Source organism: Melanotaenia boesemani, chromosome 13 (assembly GCF_017639745.1).
Source record: "Melanotaenia boesemani isolate fMelBoe1 chromosome 13, fMelBoe1.pri, whole genome shotgun sequence".
Taxonomy (NCBI): Eukaryota; Metazoa; Chordata; class Actinopteri; order Atheriniformes; family Melanotaeniidae; genus Melanotaenia; species Melanotaenia boesemani.
In genome coordinates this window covers 22,461,804-22,484,229 of record NC_055694.1, presented here as the reverse complement: position 1 = coordinate 22,484,229, position 22,426 = coordinate 22,461,804, and the positions used below count along the sequence as shown (strand labels likewise).

The window sequence follows — 22,426 nt, the reverse complement described above, 5'->3', positions numbered from 1 at the left end:
TACTTTGTGACTTTATTTTCTTTTTAAATTACAAATCTTTGGACGTGATATTTTAGATTGTGACATACTAATAAGATATTCACCAAATCTGTGACATTTTAAAAGATGAAGTATCTAAAGCACTTTCAGTAATAAATTTATTGAGCATCTGTATGAGTTCTGTAGTCCCACATCACAGCTTAGTGTCACTGTGACCAGAATCTCATTGCAGAAAGTTAATCTTTTCCTAAATTCTTCCAATTTTTTTCTGACATGTTCCCTTAACTCTGACATTTTCCAGTAAGATGAACAAGAAGTGCATAAGAAAACACAATTGGAGGTTAATTTTAAGGATTTGACCAAATCCTTAGATCTTTCCACTAGACATGAGCAGAGAAGTTGGAAGTGACGGCTTTTTAATAACACGAGATGTTAGTTCCATGAACATAATTTTGGATTGATATCAGCAATATGCACTCTAATATATCATCTTATTTTTCCTTCCTACCTTTCCATCCACTTTTCATTCTGCTGTCTCGCTCTGTTTGGTAACAAGAGAGAAGCTAAGGCGAAAATAAGGTCCTTTTCTTTTCAGCTCTATTCTGCTCAGTCTAATTGAACACCCAAGGCGGAGTGTGGTGTTTGCAAGCACACCTTTAAACCTAAGAAAGGTGTTAAAATAAGCCCATACATGTTCCAGAATAAATGGAAGGTAAATATAATCCCCCCAAGTTGAAGGATTTATGCCAGTTTACTCCCTATATTCATGAAGTTTTAAAGCCCCATCTCGTTCATGAAATTTGTAACAATGAACATGTTTATATTCACAAATATTTAATCAGCCTTATTGAAATCAGATATATGTATTGGCATGGATGCTAAATCAAGTGGTGTGATAGCATTTAATAAGAATTAAATATTAATTTTGTTAATTAACAAAAATTAAAGAAGCAAGTCTTCCTGCTTATCTGTAGAAAACTAACAAAAGAAGAATAAAAGGTTTTGAACACTGTCCCTGAATAAGATTTTACAATGTTTTAAAACAATTTAATCTCACTGGGATTAATTCAGATGGAATAACGGGTGGATCTTATTGAGATGTTTACAAGGCATTTTAATCTCGTGAGCTAAGCTGCTCCATAGAAACACAGTCACGGATTTTCTTTTGGAAAAAAAGGACATTTAAATAAAAGAAAATCATACACAGTTGTCTTTTTTATGTATTTGTCTTTTATTTATTTTCCTGATTGAAATGTAAGGTCATAATTTGTCATTCATCACATTACATGGCATGATGCACCAGGTCTACTACACCCATTTACAGGAGGAATACACGGAAACATACACAAGGTTTTACAATGGGGGAAACAGGAAGTTTAGCTCATTGCACTTACAACAGTGAATGGAACACTTTGTAATCATTTTTAGGCTCGCAACCTTTTTCTGTTTTATTTTCAACCTTTTCTTTAATCAACTGGGTTGTTTAACAATTTTTTTTTCACATCTCCATTGTCCAATTCACCTTCTCCCACCATCTCCATAAAATGTTGCTCCATCCTTAAAATTACTTGGAAGCCAGAATATTTTCTTTTTTTTCTTTTTTTTTTGTTTTTGTTTATGATGTCATCTCATTTTACAAACACAACATGTAAAGAAACTCTACACAGACCAATATGTTTATTTTTTTCATATCCGAATACAACATTTTTTTTTAAATGAGTTTTAAACTGTCCGCACGAGCCAGCCACTTACGTACACAATGCAATTTGTCATTTATTACTGCTTTTGCTTGTAGTTTTTGTTGTTTTCATACACAAAAAGCACAAGTTCTGGCAGAGAGTTGTAGGCTTGCATACGCTCCAGCTTCTGTAGCTGTTTGTAATGCTAAGGCCCCTCTTATGCCTCTTGTGCATATGTGTGTGCATGTACCTGTATGTATTGTAGTGTTGGCATGTTTGAGATTTACATGTTGTACAGGACATGTCTTTCATGGGATTTACATGTTGTTTGAAGCAGACTCTGGTTGGTTCTCATCTGGTATTTACACTGGATAACAATGGCAGCCTGTGAGGTGGGAGGTCAGGGTAGGGGCAGGGTAGGGTGGAGCAGGTAGGCTGGGTAGGGGAGGTGTCCAGGTCATGCACTTGTCATTTAACCTTGATGATTCATTACAGGTGATAGATGGGGGAAAAAAACATTCACTGATGGTTTCTCAGTGAAAAATGGACGATTCCTTCATAGCTGTTTGTTTCAGCTCTCTTCTTCATTTACAACCTCTCACCTATTAAAAACATTTACTTTTAATATATTCATATATGCATTTCTTTTGTTCTAACATCTTGGGTCTTGCTATACGTTGTCTGTCTTCAAGACCAACAGTAAGAGCAGTGGTGACCACGCTGCACTCTGTGCGAGCTTTACATGCTTCACTTTGGTTCAGAATGTGCACAATCACACAATCTCGATTTTCCACAGAAGCATGTCAATCTGCAGGTGATACAGAAAAGTTGAACCCAAATTGAAAGATATCTTAACCTGTCACAGCTTAATATGTGTAAATCTAACAAATTTCTATTGCAAACTAACAGTAATAAGATAATAATAACGCATGTGCAACACCACAAAAACGAGACTGTGGTTCTAACCCACTGCTAGTTACTGTCGTCTGAGCGTCAGTCCACTGCATTCATGGCTACAGAAAAACACCATGCAGAGTATATAGACAGACCATGACTGGCTAGAGGGCAGTAACAGGATGGCTTTCTTTAGTGACCAGTATTGTAGTATAAAAGCCCTTGCTACTATGCATATTTAAATCCCCTTCAGAGGCTGTGTTCACACAGGAGCAAAAAAAAAACAAAAAAACAAAAAAAAACCAAAGATGACATTACCACATTCTGACACAGTTCTGGGTCCTCGTGGCTGTGTCCTTCACATCTTACTGACTCCTTATGTTTTACAGCAGCCACTGAACCACATCTGTCTCACAAAATCTGATTTAATGCGCCTGCATGAACACACCCACTATTTTCTATTGTCTTGAACATCTTCGTAGCGATGCTGCATTTAGTGTGTGCTTTCCTGAGGCAAAAGTGATTGAGGATCATTTTATTGAACATTTTATTTTTTTACAAACCTCCAAAAACATACGACACACAGTAGAGGAAGTCGGTATTAATTTGGGTGACTTAACTCTCTCTCATATTATTTTTCTACTTTGACACCTAATTTTACGCATTGTTGTTGAAGTTATTGATCTAGTGGCAGTGTACGGTGATGTCTGTTTGGGCTACACACACCTGACATGCAACTGAGCAGACTGAAATCCAAGAAACAGATCAAGACAGAACCAGAATAATCAGATTCTTAATGGATGGATTTAAATCTACTGTCCCCCCCAGAAAATAAAGAAAAAATCTTAAATTAAAACAATATATATGGCTTGTGAATATATTTAGAAGTTTTAAGAAACCAGTCAATTGACAACACCTGGCATTTCTTATTCAAGAAACATAAATGACCTTTTTAACTATATCATTGTGATAAATAAAATAAACAGTCTGTCCAGACTCTGATACATGACATCACACTCGTTCAGATTCCAGAAAATCTGATTATTGTGGTTGTGATTGATAGTGGTAGATATCTTTATAAACATTTTCTCATTATACTGTATATGTCTATAGATTTAAACCTAATTCTTCTCTCGTCCTTAATGCCACTAAGCTTTCTATCCACTCTCAGTATGATAAAATAAATTCTTACATAGATGAAACATCTAATAAATATATCTCCAAAAAATATATATATATATATTTAAGAATTGTTACACGGGTCACAGACTTGTGAAGCTCACAAAAAAATTATAAAGGAGTTTTGATTTAAGGGGAATTTTCTTACTTTTTAATCTGAATGTCCATAAGTTTCTCTTTAACTGCCATGTTTTAGTAGGCTGCTACCAAACTGCTAACTCAGAAAAGATATTGCAGATTACTCTAGTTTCTGAGCTACATATAATTACCCTCCACAGTGTATTCAGCTAATAATTTTTAGATTTTATCTGGTTGTGGCAGAGCATGCTTTAAGCACTCCCTCACACACCAGTTCACACACTCACTCTTACACAAGTAGATTAAGTAAAGTTGGAATGCCTCGAGTAATGCTTTGCTAGGAGCTTACAGCAGTTCCTTTAGTCAATCTTTAGATTTTATATTATTATGTATAATACTTTAGAATCTGAATGAGTTTTTTGTTTTAAATTGAGACTTTATTTGTAGCAGTAATAATATATTCTCAGTAGAAAAAGGTGGTTACAATAGAATCTGGGTTTGGTCATTTAAAAGAAAAAAATAAAGAAGCTTCTTTTATAAATCTTGAGCAGACACTAACCATCTTAGGGAATATTTTGAAATCTTTCTCATATATATTTTATAATAAATAATTATTATATGTCTATAGCTCTCTAAGTATAAATCTCTGGACAGTATTTCTATAATAAGGATGGCCAATATTTGCAGAGATGCGTTCATGACAGCTGGAATATTTGGCTATTGTTGGTGCTGAAGACATTGTTTATTTGGTGGTTTTTATATGTTCTCAGTTGGGATCATTGATTGGTTTAAAAACATTTCTCTTCCTCATTTAACTTGATGAAACCTCAACTTAAAAACACAGCAAAGCATAAAAAGTAAGTGATTCTAACCTCCAGCCACAAAGTCAGAGGTGCAATTTCCCAGCTGTCATGAACACATCTTTGGCTCCTCATGTCAGAGGAGAAGGGACTCTGAACATCTTGACAAGCTAATTATATAATTTTCTTACTATTTTCTAACAGGTAACCTGTGTTATACACAATTTCACAAAATTCAAACAAAGCAGATTTGATATAAAAACTTAGGATGGATAAACAATGACTGTGACTTTTCCCCCATTATTGTTTACATGCTTTTACCTCCTTATATTTCTGTTTTTCCAAATATGATTCATTGCATAGAACGACTGGAGATGAGAGGTCGCCTCTTTTGCCCACTATATTTGTTGTGGTCGAACTCATGTTTGTTTTCTTTTCTTTTCCACGTTGGATGATAGTTGTTAAATACACGCATACACAACCCCCACACACATACGTACACACATTAGGAACAGAACAATATAGAGGTGACTTTGAGGTTTTTTATGCCGGGCGGCATGCGAAGGTTCCCAGCGAGTGTTCACACAGACAATATACAGCAGAAGTTGGTCGGTTGGTCCGTTTCACTGAAGGCCTCACAATGTCAGGCCTGGAGGAGTGCGTTTTGAGTACCAAACCACGGATCCCACAATGCACTGCAGGAGCAACAGCAGGGCTAACACTGACCTGAGAAGTTTCCACGACAACTGACAGTCAGATAGAGGTTTTCAGAGGGGTTAGTGTTACTGGTCTGGGTTCCACCATGATAGAAAAATCAAAAGTAAAAAAAGGCAAGTGAATTTGTGACACAACCAACTGTGTTATTTTTGGTTCCTCAGTCACATGAGCACAGATTTTTTTTTTCTTCTTTTTATTTTGACACCATTCCGAGTGTACTTTCATGTGCGCTGTGTGCATTTGACAGATTGGAGACACATGCTGACACACACTCGTGAGGGAAGCTTTTTGCAGACTCCCAACAAATGTCTGTCTACGAAGGTTGAAAGAATCACATCAAAACCCAAACCCCTATAGGTGATGAAGACAAGTCCAGTTCTGCTGCAACGTGTGACTGGTCTGCTTTTCAGTGCCTCTCAGCTGCCCTGCAGTGCTTTCAGATCAAACTCCAGCTGGCAAATGCAAGCAGTGTATCACTCCCATCCACTGACTGGCAGATTGACGAAACCAATGTCTCACCAGTAGTTGGAGGTAAAGATCCGGGCGGTACCAACCTTGTGGTTTAAAGGTGAACTCCTGCTCTCTGCTGCATTTGGACAGCAGTGGAAAGAAACTGGAGTTCATTTTGTGGCATGTTTAAGTCAGACTCGAGCAGAACATCGGTGGTAAGTTAGACAGACAGAGGCAACACATTTCTATTTCACCACCTTTTAAACTGACACCAAATTGTGCTCTTTACTTTCTTACCTCTTATTCTATTGCTTTAATAATTATTGATAATAAAGAAAAGTCAGAGAATTGTCAGGGAATTGAAGAAAATAATAAATTGTTAGAATACATAAGTAAATAAATAAATAAATAAATAGATAATTAAATAATTAGAAATAATATCACAAACAATTATAAAAAACAATTTTAATTTAAGAAAATATAAAATAATCTCTCTCTGGACAGTGTTCCAGCTGATATTATTAAATAAAAAAAAGGGTGAGATGGAAATGTGATCATTGGACACAATTAAAAAAATATGCAACTTTTACTTGAAATAAAACCCTTAAAAAATGATTAAGGCGATATTTGTAACATAAAAACAGACAAATAGCCAAACTAAATTACTAAAAATAAAGCCAAAAAAAAAAAAAAAAAAACACAAAAAACTATGTGACTTCTAGCAGCATGATAAATATCCGAGAGCCAGATTATTTGTGGAGTTTTGATAGATGCCCATTTTCCACAAGTTCTGCAGGTAAATGTTGTCTTCATGGCTTTGAAATGGCTGAACAACAACCCTACCACATATACCTTCATTCTGATAATTTCTTCAGGAAAAAAAAACAAACAACCAAAGAACTATAAACCAAAAAGCTCTTCTTTTCCCCATGGCCAGATCCCTGTGTGTTGCTTCAGTTAACTCTCGTTCCAATGTCGTGAGGCGAAGATGTGTTTCCCAGTGTCTTTATGGCCTCTGTTAAGTAATGATGAACAGTGTAAGGTCTTGGATATAAAGTCCATGCATTCCAAATTCCTACTTTTTTTTAAAATTCATTAGACTCTTCTTTAAAGACATGGCATGTTGTGAACTGTTAGGTGGGATTTAGAAAGAAAGAGGAATCAGCATTCAAGAAACTGAAGGAGGTGAGAAAAAGGGGCACAGTTCCCATCTGGAATGTAGATAGAAACTGAGAATACCGTGGAAAGAAATGCACGCCATTGCGCTCGTTCAGAGTTGGCGGCATCATCATTGTCTTTTTTATTCAATGTGACACTACCATGACTCAGTTTCCCTCTCAGTGTTCAGTGATTAAACCTTAGGTCTTTAGTACCAGAAAAACCTGCAGTGCCTCATGTTTTCCCAGCTCTTTCTTTACTTTGAGAAGAGATTAAAAAAGAGGAGAGAGATGCTGTTATTTGGAGTTTGAGCACAGGACTGTGAAACAAAGGATCCTTGCATTCCACCACATCTGTGGTAAAAGCTGCAACTTCCTGTGGGCCAATAGCAGAAAAAAGCAGCTCTCGCTTAAATGATGCGGCCGTCAGCGTATGGTGTTAGTACTGCAGCTGCTACTTTCCTCCACTGAATCTGAAGTGTGGAATCCATATTGGGAGCTAAGGTGGTGCATGTCCTCCATTGGTCCTTCGCGTGATCACCAGCTGCGCAGATCTCTGGCTCCCACTGCCGACATGGAAAAGAAACAAAAAGCTGTTTCTTTTTAGCCCTCCCCCAGCTGCTCTTTCAGAGTGAAGGGACACAGATGTTTGCAGCTGCTGCAGGGTTATTCAAGAGGCTGCACAATACTTTGGTTCTTTGGCTGGGGGGCGCTGCACGAAGAAGCCATCGAGGATGGACATTTACTTGGACTGTGAATGATCTAAAAGAAGAAGCAGATGAAGAATTAAAGGGAATTTAGTAAAAATACTGGGCAAACCTAAACTGAACAACTATTTTTATGCTTAGTAAGATTGTTTTTAAAGGTGTTTAAAGATAATCTAATTATTGTCAGTCTTATTTACAATATCTAGAAATTAGGCTATTTTTACACATTAAACAGAGCACAAATAATACAAACATATATTGCACATGGCTACTGTTGTTCTTTTCAAACTATGTGCTCAATAACCAATCAGTGTTAATGCTTGATTAGGTCTAAATCAAAGAGCAAATGCTCACATAAGATGATTGAGAAATAATCATAATAAAACAAAACTGCCCACTAGGTGGAGTATGAACCATACAAACAACTACTGCTGTCTCTTTAGATGAAGACTCAAGTGTGTTTATGAAGTGCCACTGGATTGCTATATCCATCCATCCATCCATCCATCCATCCATCCATCCATCCATCCATCCAAACACATATACTTTTCTATTTTTCTCAGTAGTATTTTCCAGCACATTTCTAAATGATAATAATAAAAGTGATAATACTGAATCATTTCTGCAGAACCCATTAGTGTATGGCTACTACTGACTAAAACCAGTGAATGTGTTGTCATAAGACCCTGACGATTCCCGGTACAACAAAAAATGTTTCCTGTTTGATGAAAACGTTGCTTTCAGTGATTTGTGTTCACACCTGTTATTGAACGCTGGTATCTGCCTCTTTTCAGTCGTGTCTCAGTACATTTTTTTTAATCACAAGATCTTTCTGTCTATTTGGTTAAAAAGATAAAAAGAAAGTTTCTTGATAGTACACAACGTTGGGTTGAAAAATGAACAGAACTTTAAAAAAAGAAAGAAAAAAAAAACCCATATTGTTCACATGGGAGGGCAGAGAAATTCCTAACTCAGCCTGTCAACCTGGGCTGATGAAGCATGTGTGGAAACATAATGGGAAAGATGAGGGTGTGATCCTGCCTGAAATAACTCAGGAGAGAAGTCACTTGCGTCTGGCACTTCAAATTAACTTTCCAGCCTTTAGGACTTTCTGTGTTAAAAGCCACAAACAAAAGCGAACGACATAAAGGCTTACTTTTCTTAGAATGACGTTCATAAAAATACCACAGAAATATGTCACAATGCATACTAACTTTACTTGAATCCTAGTGCAATGATTTGGAAATTATTTAAACTGTATTTTAAATAGAAAAAATGGTAGAAAACATCAACTATTGAAACTATATGAATGCATCAGCCAACAAACTAAATAGGAGATATATTAGTGTATTGTTCAAAAGCTAACATCAGTAATGACAATAAGGGTAAGCTACAGGATATGCAGGTTTTCAGCAAATTATGCTATCATCCACACAATTTTCATTTATCTATTTATCCATTAATTCCCAGGGAATGTCTTACTTGTGTATTAAGACAATCCACAAACGTTACAAATCCTTGTAATAAACTATTTCTTGAATTAAACCTGCCTGCCTGTAGTCTAGATCTGTCTACCTTTGAACCACTTATGCTAAACCAGCTGGGGCTGAATAATGAGTTGAATTACATTTGATCCAGGTCTGGATCAGAACAAGTAAATCCTTTCTGAGGCGAGCAATGCCTCAACTCTAAAATGTTCATGCACATTCATCCATAACCTTCTAAGTAATCCTGCAAACAGACAATGAAACCCCACCAACTACATGACCTCCTTGACTGAGAAAAAAAATAGGCTTGAAACTGTTTACCAACTAAAATCATGTGTTATGGAAGTGAAACACGTCCATCAAGGCTAAATAAAATTATCTTGGATTTGCACCAACACCAAAAGTTAATAAAGTTTAAATTTAGCTCAAGGTCAAGGCCAATACTGTATTTAGCAATTTCAACAAAATATTTACGTAATGCTTCATGAAAATTGGCTAATTAAACATTTTTCTTAAATTACAATAAAAAATACTAAAATGATGCCCTCCATGTGAGTTGTAATTCCTGGAAGTCAATTACCATATTTACTCTTTGCACCTCATTGGATTCCTGTTCCTCAGTAGAACTTGTACTAACACACATCTGAAAATGGATTTCTGAATATTTTTAGAATCAATGGCTTCCGGTTCCCTTTCCCACTGTGCCTGACCCAGATTAACAGCTCCAAACAAGCTGTATAGCACCAGACTTAATCTGTTCCAGTGAACACAAGGCCCCATAGGGCTGGTACACAACACACACATAAACAGGGACAGTAACACACACAAACAAGTAGGTTTGTAAGCAAACACACTGACTGACAGGGCAGAGAGAGAAGAGATGGTTGGAGGTAGTCACCATCTTCTTTGTGTTTTGGTCCATTAATCATGATTTGGGCTTGCTCCCTACTGCTCCTGATTAGGGAGATTTTGATCCTGCTTCATTACACATATTTAAGACAGAGTGTTTCAAATTTTGAAGCCCGTGCTGTATCACAAATGTGTAAAAAGCCAGATCTAGGTGGGGATGTTTTTCCCTTAGAGTATTAAAGACTTTTGCACACAACCCTGTTCTCCACCATATCAAACACGTTCTGGGTGGAACTAGAAGAGTAACAGTGAGTCAGGCCATCAGTAGCCAACTTCACTAATGCTCTTGTGACTGAATGGGAGCAAACACCCACAGCTAACTTCCTTCAGGGACATCATCCAGAGGAACGGAGGCTGTTTGTAAAGCAAATCCTTAATAGGACTGCATTTAAAATACAACATAAGGATGGGTATTATTTGTGTACATAATAAACAAAATGTAAGAATGAAAGACAAAAGAAAAAACGGCACTGAGAGAAAAGGTGACATTCTCACAGTATTTGAAAGAGCAGCACAAGAAACACTAAATTAACAAAAAGAAAGTGAGAATCTTGACAGAAAGTACATAAATATAAAGACAAAAGTGAAAAACGAGAGAAAAGAACATTTATGTATAAAAAAAAAAACAGGAGTATGGGAAGCGAGCGACTGAGAGAGTTCCCTCTGCAGCAGTCACGTGAGGCAGTTAGTCAGTGCATGACTGCACAGCACTCACAAACACACTCAGGCTAAGAATATAACCTTTTTTTTTTAGCACATATGCAACACTGTGCACACAATAAATGCAACAACTTCAAGGCCTGTCCCTCCCCCCATGGTGCAAAGATTTCTAACCTAATAGCTTCAAGTGGACCTCTAGTGGACTGTGAAATGTTGCAACAACACATGCCCTTTAATTCGTCAAGATCTCATTTTTATTTTTATGAGCAGTGAATTTCATTCTACATTTACACCCTCAAACAGCCGCGTTTAACAGTTTCTACATGTTGAAAGGGTTTTTTGGGGAACTTTTTCAAAGTTAAAGGCTACTTACTGTCTAGCCTGCCAGAGAGCAGCATGTTCTCTCTGACAGTGTGTGCTCAGGTTCGAGGCATGAAGCATCCAGAGGGATTCAGTCCTTGTTGGCTGCAAAAGGAAGCAACAGCGTTTTATTCAACATGTTTCCTCTACCCATTGCATAGATTGTCTGAGATATAGATTTGTTCTAATCATGCGCGTTTTTCAGACCCCATTTAGTCTGGGTTATGTCACATGGTTAGATTGGATAATCTGCAGTATAACAGTGATTCCCAAACTATTTTCCCCCTTCATGCAAATAATAAAAAGCTGTGAACCCCCTGCCCCACCCCATGCTGAAACCATGCCTGATTTTATGCTTTTATTAGCAAGATTCCCACCATAAATAATGTATTCTGGAAGAATCCTGTCCTTCAATAATACCAAAGTTAAAGGAATTATCAACATATAGCCTTACTTTCTTTTTTAGACAAATCCTCTGCACTGAGGTGTTTCTCAGACATGTTTCATTAATAAAATATTGCATGATAAAACAAGGTTACAAGGATAGGCATGGACTGCTCTGCCACTGTAGCTCTGCCTGCCCACTGACTTCACTAAACCATGGTACATGGACAAAAATTGATTGGCTGCACAAGGTATAGCCTTAATAGGGGATTTTATTTTGACCAAGGATACATGGGTAAAAATATTGTAAAGCAGATTTTAATGACCTCCATTTATCCATTTTGAGGCCTGGTTTAAGAAGTTAGTGTTTTCAGGCTCCAAAAACGCCAGTACCATATAAACGAAACATCCAGATGATTTGAAAAAAACTTGTGCAGGTACCACTTGAACTTGTCTCTGTGTGGACATGGCCTTATTTTTTAATCACAATAGCTTTGAATGGTCAAAGCCTCAGGGAGCCTCGGTTGCTCTTTGGGGAAAATGAAATGGGAACATCTGCATTATAACAGTAATGCCCAACCGGAAGTGCCCTTTTACTTAAGAGGAGCACCAAACATCACTGATTTCCACTTTAAAAATTAAATAGCAAACATACAAACTCATCATATTCATTCATCATATACAGGATTATGAATAGTTTGTTTACGGATGGCATGCATCAAACACAGTTATTACACACTGAGGCAAGAGTTTGTACGTTTTATAGAACTGCAAGAAGTAAAAAGAGTCAAATTTAAAGCTGTGGGAACTGCTGACTGATGTGTTTTCTATTAAAACAACATTTCAAAAAGACACATTGACTTTGCTTCCAATACTCAGATGTTCTTTACGCTTTAGTGTGAAATACAGAATAAAGTTGAAAAAAATGGCAGGTTGATGCATTTTTATTAAAGGCTTTATCAGTGTTGTGCAGTGAAATCTGGTGGGATAAATGTTCAGCAAGCAGAGACACACACCTAAAAGGCCATGCTTTGGAATTTAATTCATCGACAGGTGTCACAATTGGATGTTAAACAGAAAACTAGAGGATTGGCTGCTCCTGAATGAGATAACTCTTTCTCTGCCACTAAATTATTGGTCTGATTGGGAGGTTTTAACTTTGGAGAAATGGTTCTGAGGGACACTCCCTACCCACAAATCTGCCAGTATGGCCAATTCAAGAACTGCATTTTATCACCTAAGTAATCAACAAACCCCTGAGATACGGCAGGGGTGCATACCAATAGGGAGACTCTCAGAATCCCAACTTGAAGTTCAACAAGTAAATAGATGAAAAAAATAAAAATACAGGACAAAAAATTAAGTATAAACAAATAAAACAACAAGAAAAGAAAACAAAAGAAAAAAAAGACCAACTAATGTTATAGTAAAAACAAAGTAAACATACAAATGTCTTGTTCTATTTCTTGGTGCATGCATTAAATAACTTGTATTATATTAACACAAAATATATTTTTTTCCACCACTGCAGAAGCTGATTTAAATACCCAGACACAACTTCACTAATTACTACATCATTAAGGAAAAAAATAAATGAAAACATGCAGCCTATTGGCTGTCTATGGATGCTGACTTCAACTCTTTGTCTTTGAAACATTTATTGGTTGCACAGCAACATAAATACTCACCAGTTTGCTCAGCTCTCCTCCCCATTTCCCCTCTCTCTTCTTCCATTCTCTTTTAGTAAAATAAAAGCGGGGGAGATTTCACAGGTTTTTCTGGTACGAGGCCTCATGACTTCATTTTTTGACATTTTCATAGTCCTGCAAAATGCATGAATGTTCTTTTCAAGACTTTGTGTCAAAACTCTGCAGCAAGAACAGCAGAACATGAATTTATAAATACAGAAAACACAGCATCAAAAACAAAGTACTCCTGTCTGCAGTGCATTAATATAACATTGTACATGAGTGTTCAAAATGTGTTAACTCATATTTTTACCCGTAAGTAAGTAATAATAATAATAAAAAAGGAACTTAACGGTGGTCAGGTGCATGTATTTTACATTGCTCTAGGATTTTCTAATCGTCAAACCTTACCAACCTCTGTCTGATTATATGCCTCGAGGCTCAAATTTAAATCCAAGTTCTAATCAGTAATCTACTGTCTAAAGCTTTATTGGTGGCACAGCACCGAGTACAGTACCCTCAACATGCAACTGTTAACATACTGTGTTAACACACTTCCTGCTTGATTAAGACCACGTGTCCTATCAGGAACAAGTTCTTACTGTCAGTGTTAAATCCTCCTTCTACACACACAGAGCAGCCTGAGGACCAAAAATAAAACTCAAACACACAACAGACAGACACAAAGCTCACACACACACAAAAGCACACTCCCTGTTCTGTATAATTTAACCCACCTTTCTCTTCTTTTTACAAAAGTCAATATTACCTGTCTCTGCAAAGACTTTGAACTGGTAATATCTTAGAGATTTATTATTAAAAAACAGCTGTAAAAATAAATGTTTTATTTTGTGTTATAAATGTTTTATCTCCTCTAAGAGTGATTTACTCTATATTTTGGGTGTCCTACTTTGGAAGAAAAACAAAAATACATACCTTTATCTTATCACCTCAGAAGAAAGAGGTGAACTTCTTGCCAAAACCAGAGATAGCTGCAGGAGAGAGGACCAGAAAAGAGAAAACAGACGTGAGAAAGTTTAGTTTAGAAATTTGAACATCCTCATTAGCAGCAGCTGTTTCTGTGTTACTGTGCTGTTTTAGTCTGTTGCACAGTAAAAGTTTTCTTTAAAGTGTAGCCTGAATAAATTAAAATGTTAGCTGTCACTATAAACTGAGCCCCAGCAGCCTTCAGAACCCTCGTGCTCCTGTGTTTATGTCCATCGGCTCAGTTTAGTTTCATTTAGGGCGAGCATTGAACTAAATCTGCTATGAAAAGTAAGTTTTTCAACAAGTAATTCACATGTATTCTATCAACACCTAGAAGTGTTTTTTAAATGACTCATTCAATCACAGCCAAACACCTGTTTGAGATTTATTTCAAGTTATTTGATGCTTTGTTGTACCTTCTCCCAGTTTGCCAGCCTGTTCAGCAGCTCCACCAGGCAGGATCTTGGAGAACATGCTGTCTCCCTCCATGCCAGGCTGACCTGCTGCTGCACTGCCAATACCTCCAGGTCTCGGAGCGGCCTTGGAGCCTGGACAGAAACACAGAGGAGGAGCAGATAGAAAGTAGAGAGTGAGTGAAGGACAGAAGAGGAGTAGAAAGAAGTCAGTGCAGCTCTAATATAAGCTGAGATGTTGGTGTGTATAAATGCAAATATTAAGCTTTGGTAGCATTTTGTAGTCATTGTTGATGTTGTATCTGTTCACTGCATTTACCAAAAGTAGGCCAATATAAATAATGCATCAACCTTCAGCTACTCTCTTTAAATTTCTCCTGCCCTGATAGTCTGATTCATATACTTGCCTGCAGCTTATTGCCCTTTTTGATCATTATATCCTCTTAGATAGGCTTAATGTATGCAGCCTTTCCTGTTCACTCACTTCCAGCCTCACTGATGATCTTCGTCTCATCAGCAGCTGGACCTCCTTCATGTTTGTTAGACAAATTGTTCCATTTTACAATCAAAGTTAAATTCATATGAGCAAACTAACTAGAACAAGTGACTGACTATGAACAAAGAAGTAAACAAATAAATGAATTGTCAACATTTAAAGTCTTTTATGGGATGGTGAGTTTGTTTACTTTACTGCTGACTAATCATTACTAAGTTATGACTTGGTATATTCAGATTGATCTATGGCCATGAGGTGAAATCCCTTTGTGTGTGTGTGTGCGTGTTTTTTTCCACTGTAGGATTATCTTCAGCCTAATCTCAGATTAAAGAACACAGTAAAAGGTTTACATAATTCACACTCGAGGGAGTGTTTATGTGATAAGTATACAGTACCAATGCCTGTGAGTGGGGGCTGGGCAGTCTTTGAGGCCATGACGGGTGCTGCTTTAGCGCCGATGGCTGTTGCTGGGGGTGTATCGATCTTTGTCTACAGAGGGGGAAAGAAAAGCATCAAAGTATTTAGCTTTTCACAGTAAGACTGTTAAGCATTGGAGACTGTGGGGGAGAAAATATGTTATGTAATCACAATAAGGGTGACAAAAAATCTGAATGAAAGACCGAGAGAAAGAAGAAAACTAACGGATAAGAGACAGCAAACGGCAGACTCAATTATTGTGTTGTGACAGCTTACTGTGCTGAACGATGACTGAGACTTAGTAAATGATGTGTTTCAGTGCTGTCAGCTGTCAATGTAAGGATTTCTGGCAAATGAAATAGACTGAGCTCAGCTCAATGGTTTACTTAGAAAAATACAAAATTAAAAAAATTCCTATTAGCATTCCATATATATGTTTATATATATATATATATATATATATATATATAAAATTGGCTGATAATACTGTAGACAGCTGTCATGCTTTTTGGGTGTGTCTCTGTGTGTCTACATATATAAAAATAAAATGAGTCAAGGCAAACATTTTGAGCACCTGGAAGACCTTAATCCATCCCACTTCCCCACTAACATCCATATATGAGGCCCATGTTATTTGTGGGTTGAAAAACAGACCGTATATGTCAATTCTCAGTGTGCTATGGCAGGTGCACAGCACAGGACAAGAGGAATTTAGCCCAGGTGATGAGGACAGCTCAGGGGATTGTGGGCCAGGTGTCTAACAGATCTGGACACCGTTGGAGTCCAGAAGAGGGTCAGACACATTGCAGCCGACCCCACTCAGCCGGGCAATGCACTGTTTGTACCACTTCCATCAGTAAAGTAGCACAGAAACATTAAAACCACCACAAATAGACATCTTCCCCAGAGCTGTGAAAGCAATAGCACCCCCGTAGTTCAACACAAACACCCCTCTCCTACAGCACTCGCACACACACACCCAACCCTCCACAGCCACACACACTGAAGATTCACACCTTCTCAGAGACACACACATACAGACTTTCATCCTTGCACTAAGATGCACTTTATCCACCCTGTAAATATGACTGTCTGCTGGGAATTCTTACTCTCTGTAAATATATATTTTTATTTCTTTATGTTTTACATATTTTTGCGTGCCTGCTATATTTCTATTTTCTTATTTATGTGTGCTAACCCGAGAGACTCCTTAAAATTTCATTATGCTTGGATAATGACAATAAAGATCTTGAATCTTGAATTCTCTTGAGTTTCGGTATTAGCATCGTGTGAACTGCCCACCTCAGTTCATATATGTGATTGGCCCAAGCGGGCCTCCAGATAAGACACATGAGCTCAATATTAAACCCCTTGGACACTCCCAGATGGGGTTAATTTCCCAGGCTATTAAAAACCACATATGTCCCATGTATAAATGTGGGGTGGGTTTGGGGGCAACTGAGACTTAGAGGCTGCAGAAGCAGCTTGGAACATTCTGTCAGCAAAACAATGTGACAAGAAGGGAAAAGAAGGTCAGCCAAGCAATGGATAACCAGCTTCACTATTTATGGCTCAAGTGCCCTTGAGCAATGTACTAAACTGTTCCCTAGGTGCTGCACCTGCCCACTGCTGTGGATGTGTGTCTACTGCTTCTAGTGTGTGTGCTTAATTGCATGATGTGCGTGTTCACAACTTACAGATGGGTTAGATGAAGAAATCAAATTCCTGCGTGTAGAAAATGCGTGCCTGAGTAAATAAAGGACTCTTCTTCTGCTCTTTGGCCAAGTTTCAAACTCTTCTGCATTCCCAGCTGGGAGTGTTTTTGGTTATTCTTCTAATAAAAGCCATGCAGTTATGTTTGGTCCGTCATTTTTTTAGGTAGATCCACATTGAGGGGTCTTTCTAAAGAGACCTAATTAAGCTAACTAAAATCTAGACCTTGGTGAAATTTATTGTTCTTGACAGCTTTTAACATCAGCAAAGGCACTTATAAAGAGGTAGGAGATTGGAGTTAGAGCTCAGTTTGACCAAAATTTTGTGCGCATTTAGCATCTGATAAATAAATTACAGTGATAGAACCAACAAGTTCTCCAGTTAAAACAGTTTTATTAGTCATTTGTTCATATGGTTAAATACGATTAATAATTCTGCTGTACCACCACTAAGTATTCAGCTTTCATCCATTGGCCTTTAAGAGACAAGCTCAAGACCAGCATGCAATGCTTTATTAGAACACTAGAACACTGCTTGGGTTTAGATAAAAACATTAAAGGAATTAGAAAGCAATCATACAATGAGCTAAAATATATTATTTTTTAAAACTGAACAATCACCCTTCATAGATGCCATTACCCTTCATGTACATTTGCCCTGACCATTACAGGTTGCTCCTTTGAATGTAAATACTGTATATTCCACATCTGCCTATGTGCACATACACCACATGGACATGTTTTAGAGAGGAGGACTCTCTCATATGAGCATAGGAAATACAGACCAGTGTTTACTCTGTTATATATTACTTGTTTTTTGTTCTCTATTTTCTGTGAAGCTTTTTGCACCAGTCTTTCAACAAAAACACTCTGTGAATTAACAAAACTTGACACACTCTGGACTGTAGCCAAATAATTACATAATACTGCATCCCTTTTTCCCTCTGACTCAAGTTAAGCTGTAACACAACATAGGTGGTGAATTGTGACGTACAATGCAACATAAAGCATTTCATTATTTACAGCCACTCAATAATTATTTTTAATAACGCTATGAACTTAACACGGGAGCATAAGTTAAATTAGTTTTCTGAATGAATAATAATTCTAAAATAAATTCTATTTCGTGTTTATGGTTTCCTGTGAAGGTTTCTAATCAAGACTAGTTCCTAGATAATTTGAAATCACCATATGAATTATTGTAATTTTCACTTCATGCTGATGGTGCAACAAAGCAGCAAAATAAAATCACCATGCACCTTCAGTAGAGTTAATACATAAAGAACCATTTTGGGACAGCGAGAACAGACATGGCATCAGTGGGTTTGTGAACTTGGAACACATTCATGTATTTACTAAAGCTACAATCATTAGCCAGTTTCGAATTTTGTGTTAAACGTCATCATCATATTTTCACACTCCAGCTGGCAAATAGATTGAAATGGTTTAATGTAGTAAATTCAGGAGAACAGATCTTCGCAGGGAGAATTCTTGAATGCCAATTTCTTGAGCGTCTAGCAGACAGTGAATCAGCTTCATTGAGTTGTCAGCTGCCTCAGTGTTAATCACAGTTTTAGATAAAGCCTGCCAATAGTAGCACTGCAGAATTTCAATAAACTATCTGAAATGGGACAGAGGTAACGACTCTTATTGCAGGGAACAGGGAAGGACACTGGACACACACACACACAAAAAACAAAACAAAGTAAAACAAACAAACAAAAAAAAACCTAGCTGTGTCAAAGTATGCTACAACTTTTCTCAGAGGAATTTTTATTAATATTAATTAAAGATAATGTTATGATGGGACAAATAAATCAGTTTATTTGTCCCATTAATCTGATCTTTTCTTCAAATTGAAAAAGATAAAAAATATGCTTTGTATCAAACTGTCTCTTTATCATATCAAAATTTTCTTAATTTTCTATATCTTCCTTGAGGTTTGTCTCACCATGGTAGATGGCATTGTTCCTGCTGGACCTGTCTGCCTGGCTTGGCCCATGGGTCCACCTGCTGGTCCCATCTGTCCAGGCTTGGCCTGGCCCATGCCCATGCCCATGCCCATGCCCGTGCCCATGCCCATGCCCATGCCCATGCCTTGTCCTTGCGTTGGGGTTTGCTGCTGAGGTCCTGTGACTGTTGGTACTCCTGGCTGTCCGGGTCTTGCTGCTGATGTTTGGGCTTGTTGTTGGAGCTGGGTCCTTTGCCCAGGAGCTCCGTCTGTCTGGGAACCTGGAACAGGCTGTCGCCCTGCTCCTGCAGGCCCGCCGGCAGAGCCCTGAACCCGACCAGAGCTGCCCCCAGATCTGGAAGAGCCTGTATGGAGGAGAGCAGGGTGGCTTTAATGAAACTCGGACTTAAAAAACTAATTTAACAAAACAAAAACAAGTTAGCAATCCTTTTCTTTTCTACAGATATTACTGGACAAAACAAAATACTTTGGACTCTGGGTTCAAATATCTAATATAAGAAAGCACACATGCTAAATTTAGCCAGCACATCTGTCTTGGCATCATCTGTTTCCTGAGAAATAATTCAACCTGATTATCTCTCCCACTACGATGTGTCCGACACTCCTGTTTTACCTAAAATTTGCTGCTAAGGTTAATTTTTACTGTTACTATATTGACATTTCAATTTTTATTGCGCTGGTCTATATTTCCATAACAGAAGTGAGAATGTGGCATCACTCAAACCAGTGATTTAATGAGCACACTTCTTATAGCACAGCCACTGTGTTGCCTCAGGAGAAAACATTTCCTTCAAAAAGTTAAGCTTAATATTGTTAATTAAAAACTGTTGATCCCTGAGGGAAAATGTTAACTGTAAAAGAACATCAAAAATAATCTGAACAACAGAGGCTGTTAAATACTCCTGCATAACAGAAGTAATTTAATAAATCGCAGCTTGTTGTTGCTGCAGTAAGAACTTCAGGAGCCGCCTGTGTTTAGTATCAATCTACTCTGTGGGATACAGATAAAAACCTGACACATTTGAAGTTCTTTTCTATACTGACATTTGGTGCAGTTTATGGTTTTATTCATACAGGGTGAAACAGAAATGTGCTTAGGACATAGCTTCAGCCTTTTGATATACAGCATTAAGTGCCAAATTACTCTAATGGTTTAATGGCTGTTAGCTCATGTGGCTAGAGAGGAAATTTAGTTTATCTTCTACGAAATTCAACAGAACTAACACACTGTAAAATAGACCAAATAAAATAAAAACAAAAACTTTTATCATGTATTTGGATGAAGATAAAAACAGTTTTTGGAAAGCTCTGTAGACTTATTAAAAGTAATCGCTGAGTACTTTTAGTAAATAAAACAGCTTTTGTATCAATTCTTAGAGTCATTCTTGTCAAAGTAATTTTGCATAACTTTTTGGCTTAAAACTCTGTAACTCTGACTCGTTTTGATGGCATACTGACATTCATTTTGTACATTTCTAGACTTGTTGTTGTCCTGCTGTGTCCTGAGCCTGAGAAACTGCACTTTTTTTTTTTTTTTTTTGTCGCAGAGCATCACTTTACAACAGCCTTTACAGCACTGTGTCACACACCAGAAAATGGATATCAACACAATGGCCATTTTGAACGCACACCATGGCTGATTCATCAAAGAAACCCAAGAGGACATCATTGGAGAAAGCAAGGAAAAGAAAGAGCAAAACTGACCAAGCAAGAAATAAGACAACAGTTAACGCTGGACTCAGTGTTCAGCCAGGGTTTAAGATATAAAGTTTTGTCTCAGCTTGAAATCCTGAGCACCTTGTACAAAATTTTCCATCATTATTCTTTCACATTTCCCTAAAAGCATCCTGTCCATCTGTCATCTATCCTGGCTATTATCTCAGCACCTTTCACATAAGAATTCCTACAGAATGATGCAGCCATCACCATGTGGAACTATAGGGACCCATAATAAGGCAGCACTCAGTGTCTGGTTTCCTGCACATACTTCTTTGAGAATTAAGGTAAAATAGTTAGTCTAGTGAGTCTCTGCCTCATCAGATAGTAGCATTTAGTTTCTTGTCATTCAATCCTCTGCAGGCTCAGCAGATGCTTTTCTGTAAACTGATGGTTGTCCAGTAGGGTTTGTTCATCTCCACCAATAAACTATGGATTTTAGTTTCCAAAATTCTTGCAATGTAAAATGATGAAGTTGACTGCTGGATAACTGAATACTTCAGGATTTAACTCAGATCCTTCCCCAGACATGTGCATTGACACAGTCTTGTTTTGCAGCTTGTTTAGACAATTCTTTTGACTTCCTGGTTTAGTTTTTACTCTGACATATTCTATTAAAAGTGAGACATTATACAGACAGATATAGTCCTTCACCTAACTATATCCAAAACATTTAGACAGGAACAGATGGACTTGGTCAAATCATAGAAGCATCTCAAGCACCTGTGATAATAGTAGGATGCACAATTAAATACTCATAAAAACGGAAATCGTTTCGTCTTTCGTTTTTTTTTTTTTTTTTTTTTTTTTGCACATTTTGATAAATTAACAGAACATTTGATTAACCTGTTTCTGATGTATCATTGTAGTGTTATGTGTAATCTGATGATGGCTAATGGAAAAAACCAAACAAACAAAAAAACAGAATTACAGTAAATTATAAATTTACTCCTCAGCTCACAAATATACAAATTATATTAAATCAAGATATTTGTGCCACCACTTCTCATTCTCAACCAGAGCCAGGATTCCTATAATGAGGAGAATTTTAGTGAGAATTAATTTTCTGAAAAAAGGGGTGGGGTTTTTGGATGATAGTGAGATGTATTTTAAATTATCTGATAACTTTATTAATAATTAAATGTGTAATAACGTAATTGTTTCTAAGGGATTTGATGAAAGCTATCATATCATCCTTTCAGTCTTTATGTCTTTTTTGCACAATATTCCTGGATAAACTTGAGAGAAGCATAACCTTTTATTGTTAGAAGCAAGAGGAAAGCAATGGAAAAAAATTTATTTACATTTTATAATTTCCTTGGGATGATAATAACAAGAATCAGTGTTTGTAACAAATGGTTTAGATAACATAGATAACAATATTGTTATATGGCAAAAATAGTTAAATGATCAAAACTTGAAACAGCAAAGGGACAACAAAAGCTTGGGTGTTACCCAAATAAATTTAATTCCACAAATTTTCAATAAGAATCAATTAGAATCTGTGAAAAAAGTGTGCTTTTTCAAATGCGAACACAGACAGTTAATGGGTTAGATATAGGTTCATTTCTATACTGAAACTATA

The 22,426-nt window shown here is 37.1% G+C and overlaps 1 protein-coding gene across 1 annotated transcript in view; it reads right to left on the bottom strand.

Annotated features, from left to right (window-relative positions):
• Positions 1-6,864: 6,864 nt before the first annotated feature.
• bsna (bassoon presynaptic cytomatrix protein a) overlaps positions 6,865-22,426 on the bottom strand; it is a 154,098-nt gene continuing 138,536 nt past the window's right edge. The window contains exons 12-18 of the mRNA XM_042004677.1: positions 19,105-19,469; positions 15,420-15,513; positions 14,532-14,663; positions 14,065-14,120; positions 13,129-13,263; positions 11,070-11,161; positions 6,865-7,695 (exon numbers count right to left, since the gene is read on the bottom strand). Coding sequence (XP_041860611.1) covers positions 14,080-14,120; positions 14,532-14,663; positions 15,420-15,513; positions 19,105-19,469 — 632 coding nt within the window. The 3' untranslated portion in view covers positions 6,865-7,695; positions 11,070-11,161; positions 13,129-13,263; positions 14,065-14,079. The remainder of the gene's footprint in view (positions 7,696-11,069; positions 11,162-13,128; positions 13,264-14,064; positions 14,121-14,531; positions 14,664-15,419; positions 15,514-19,104; positions 19,470-22,426) is intronic.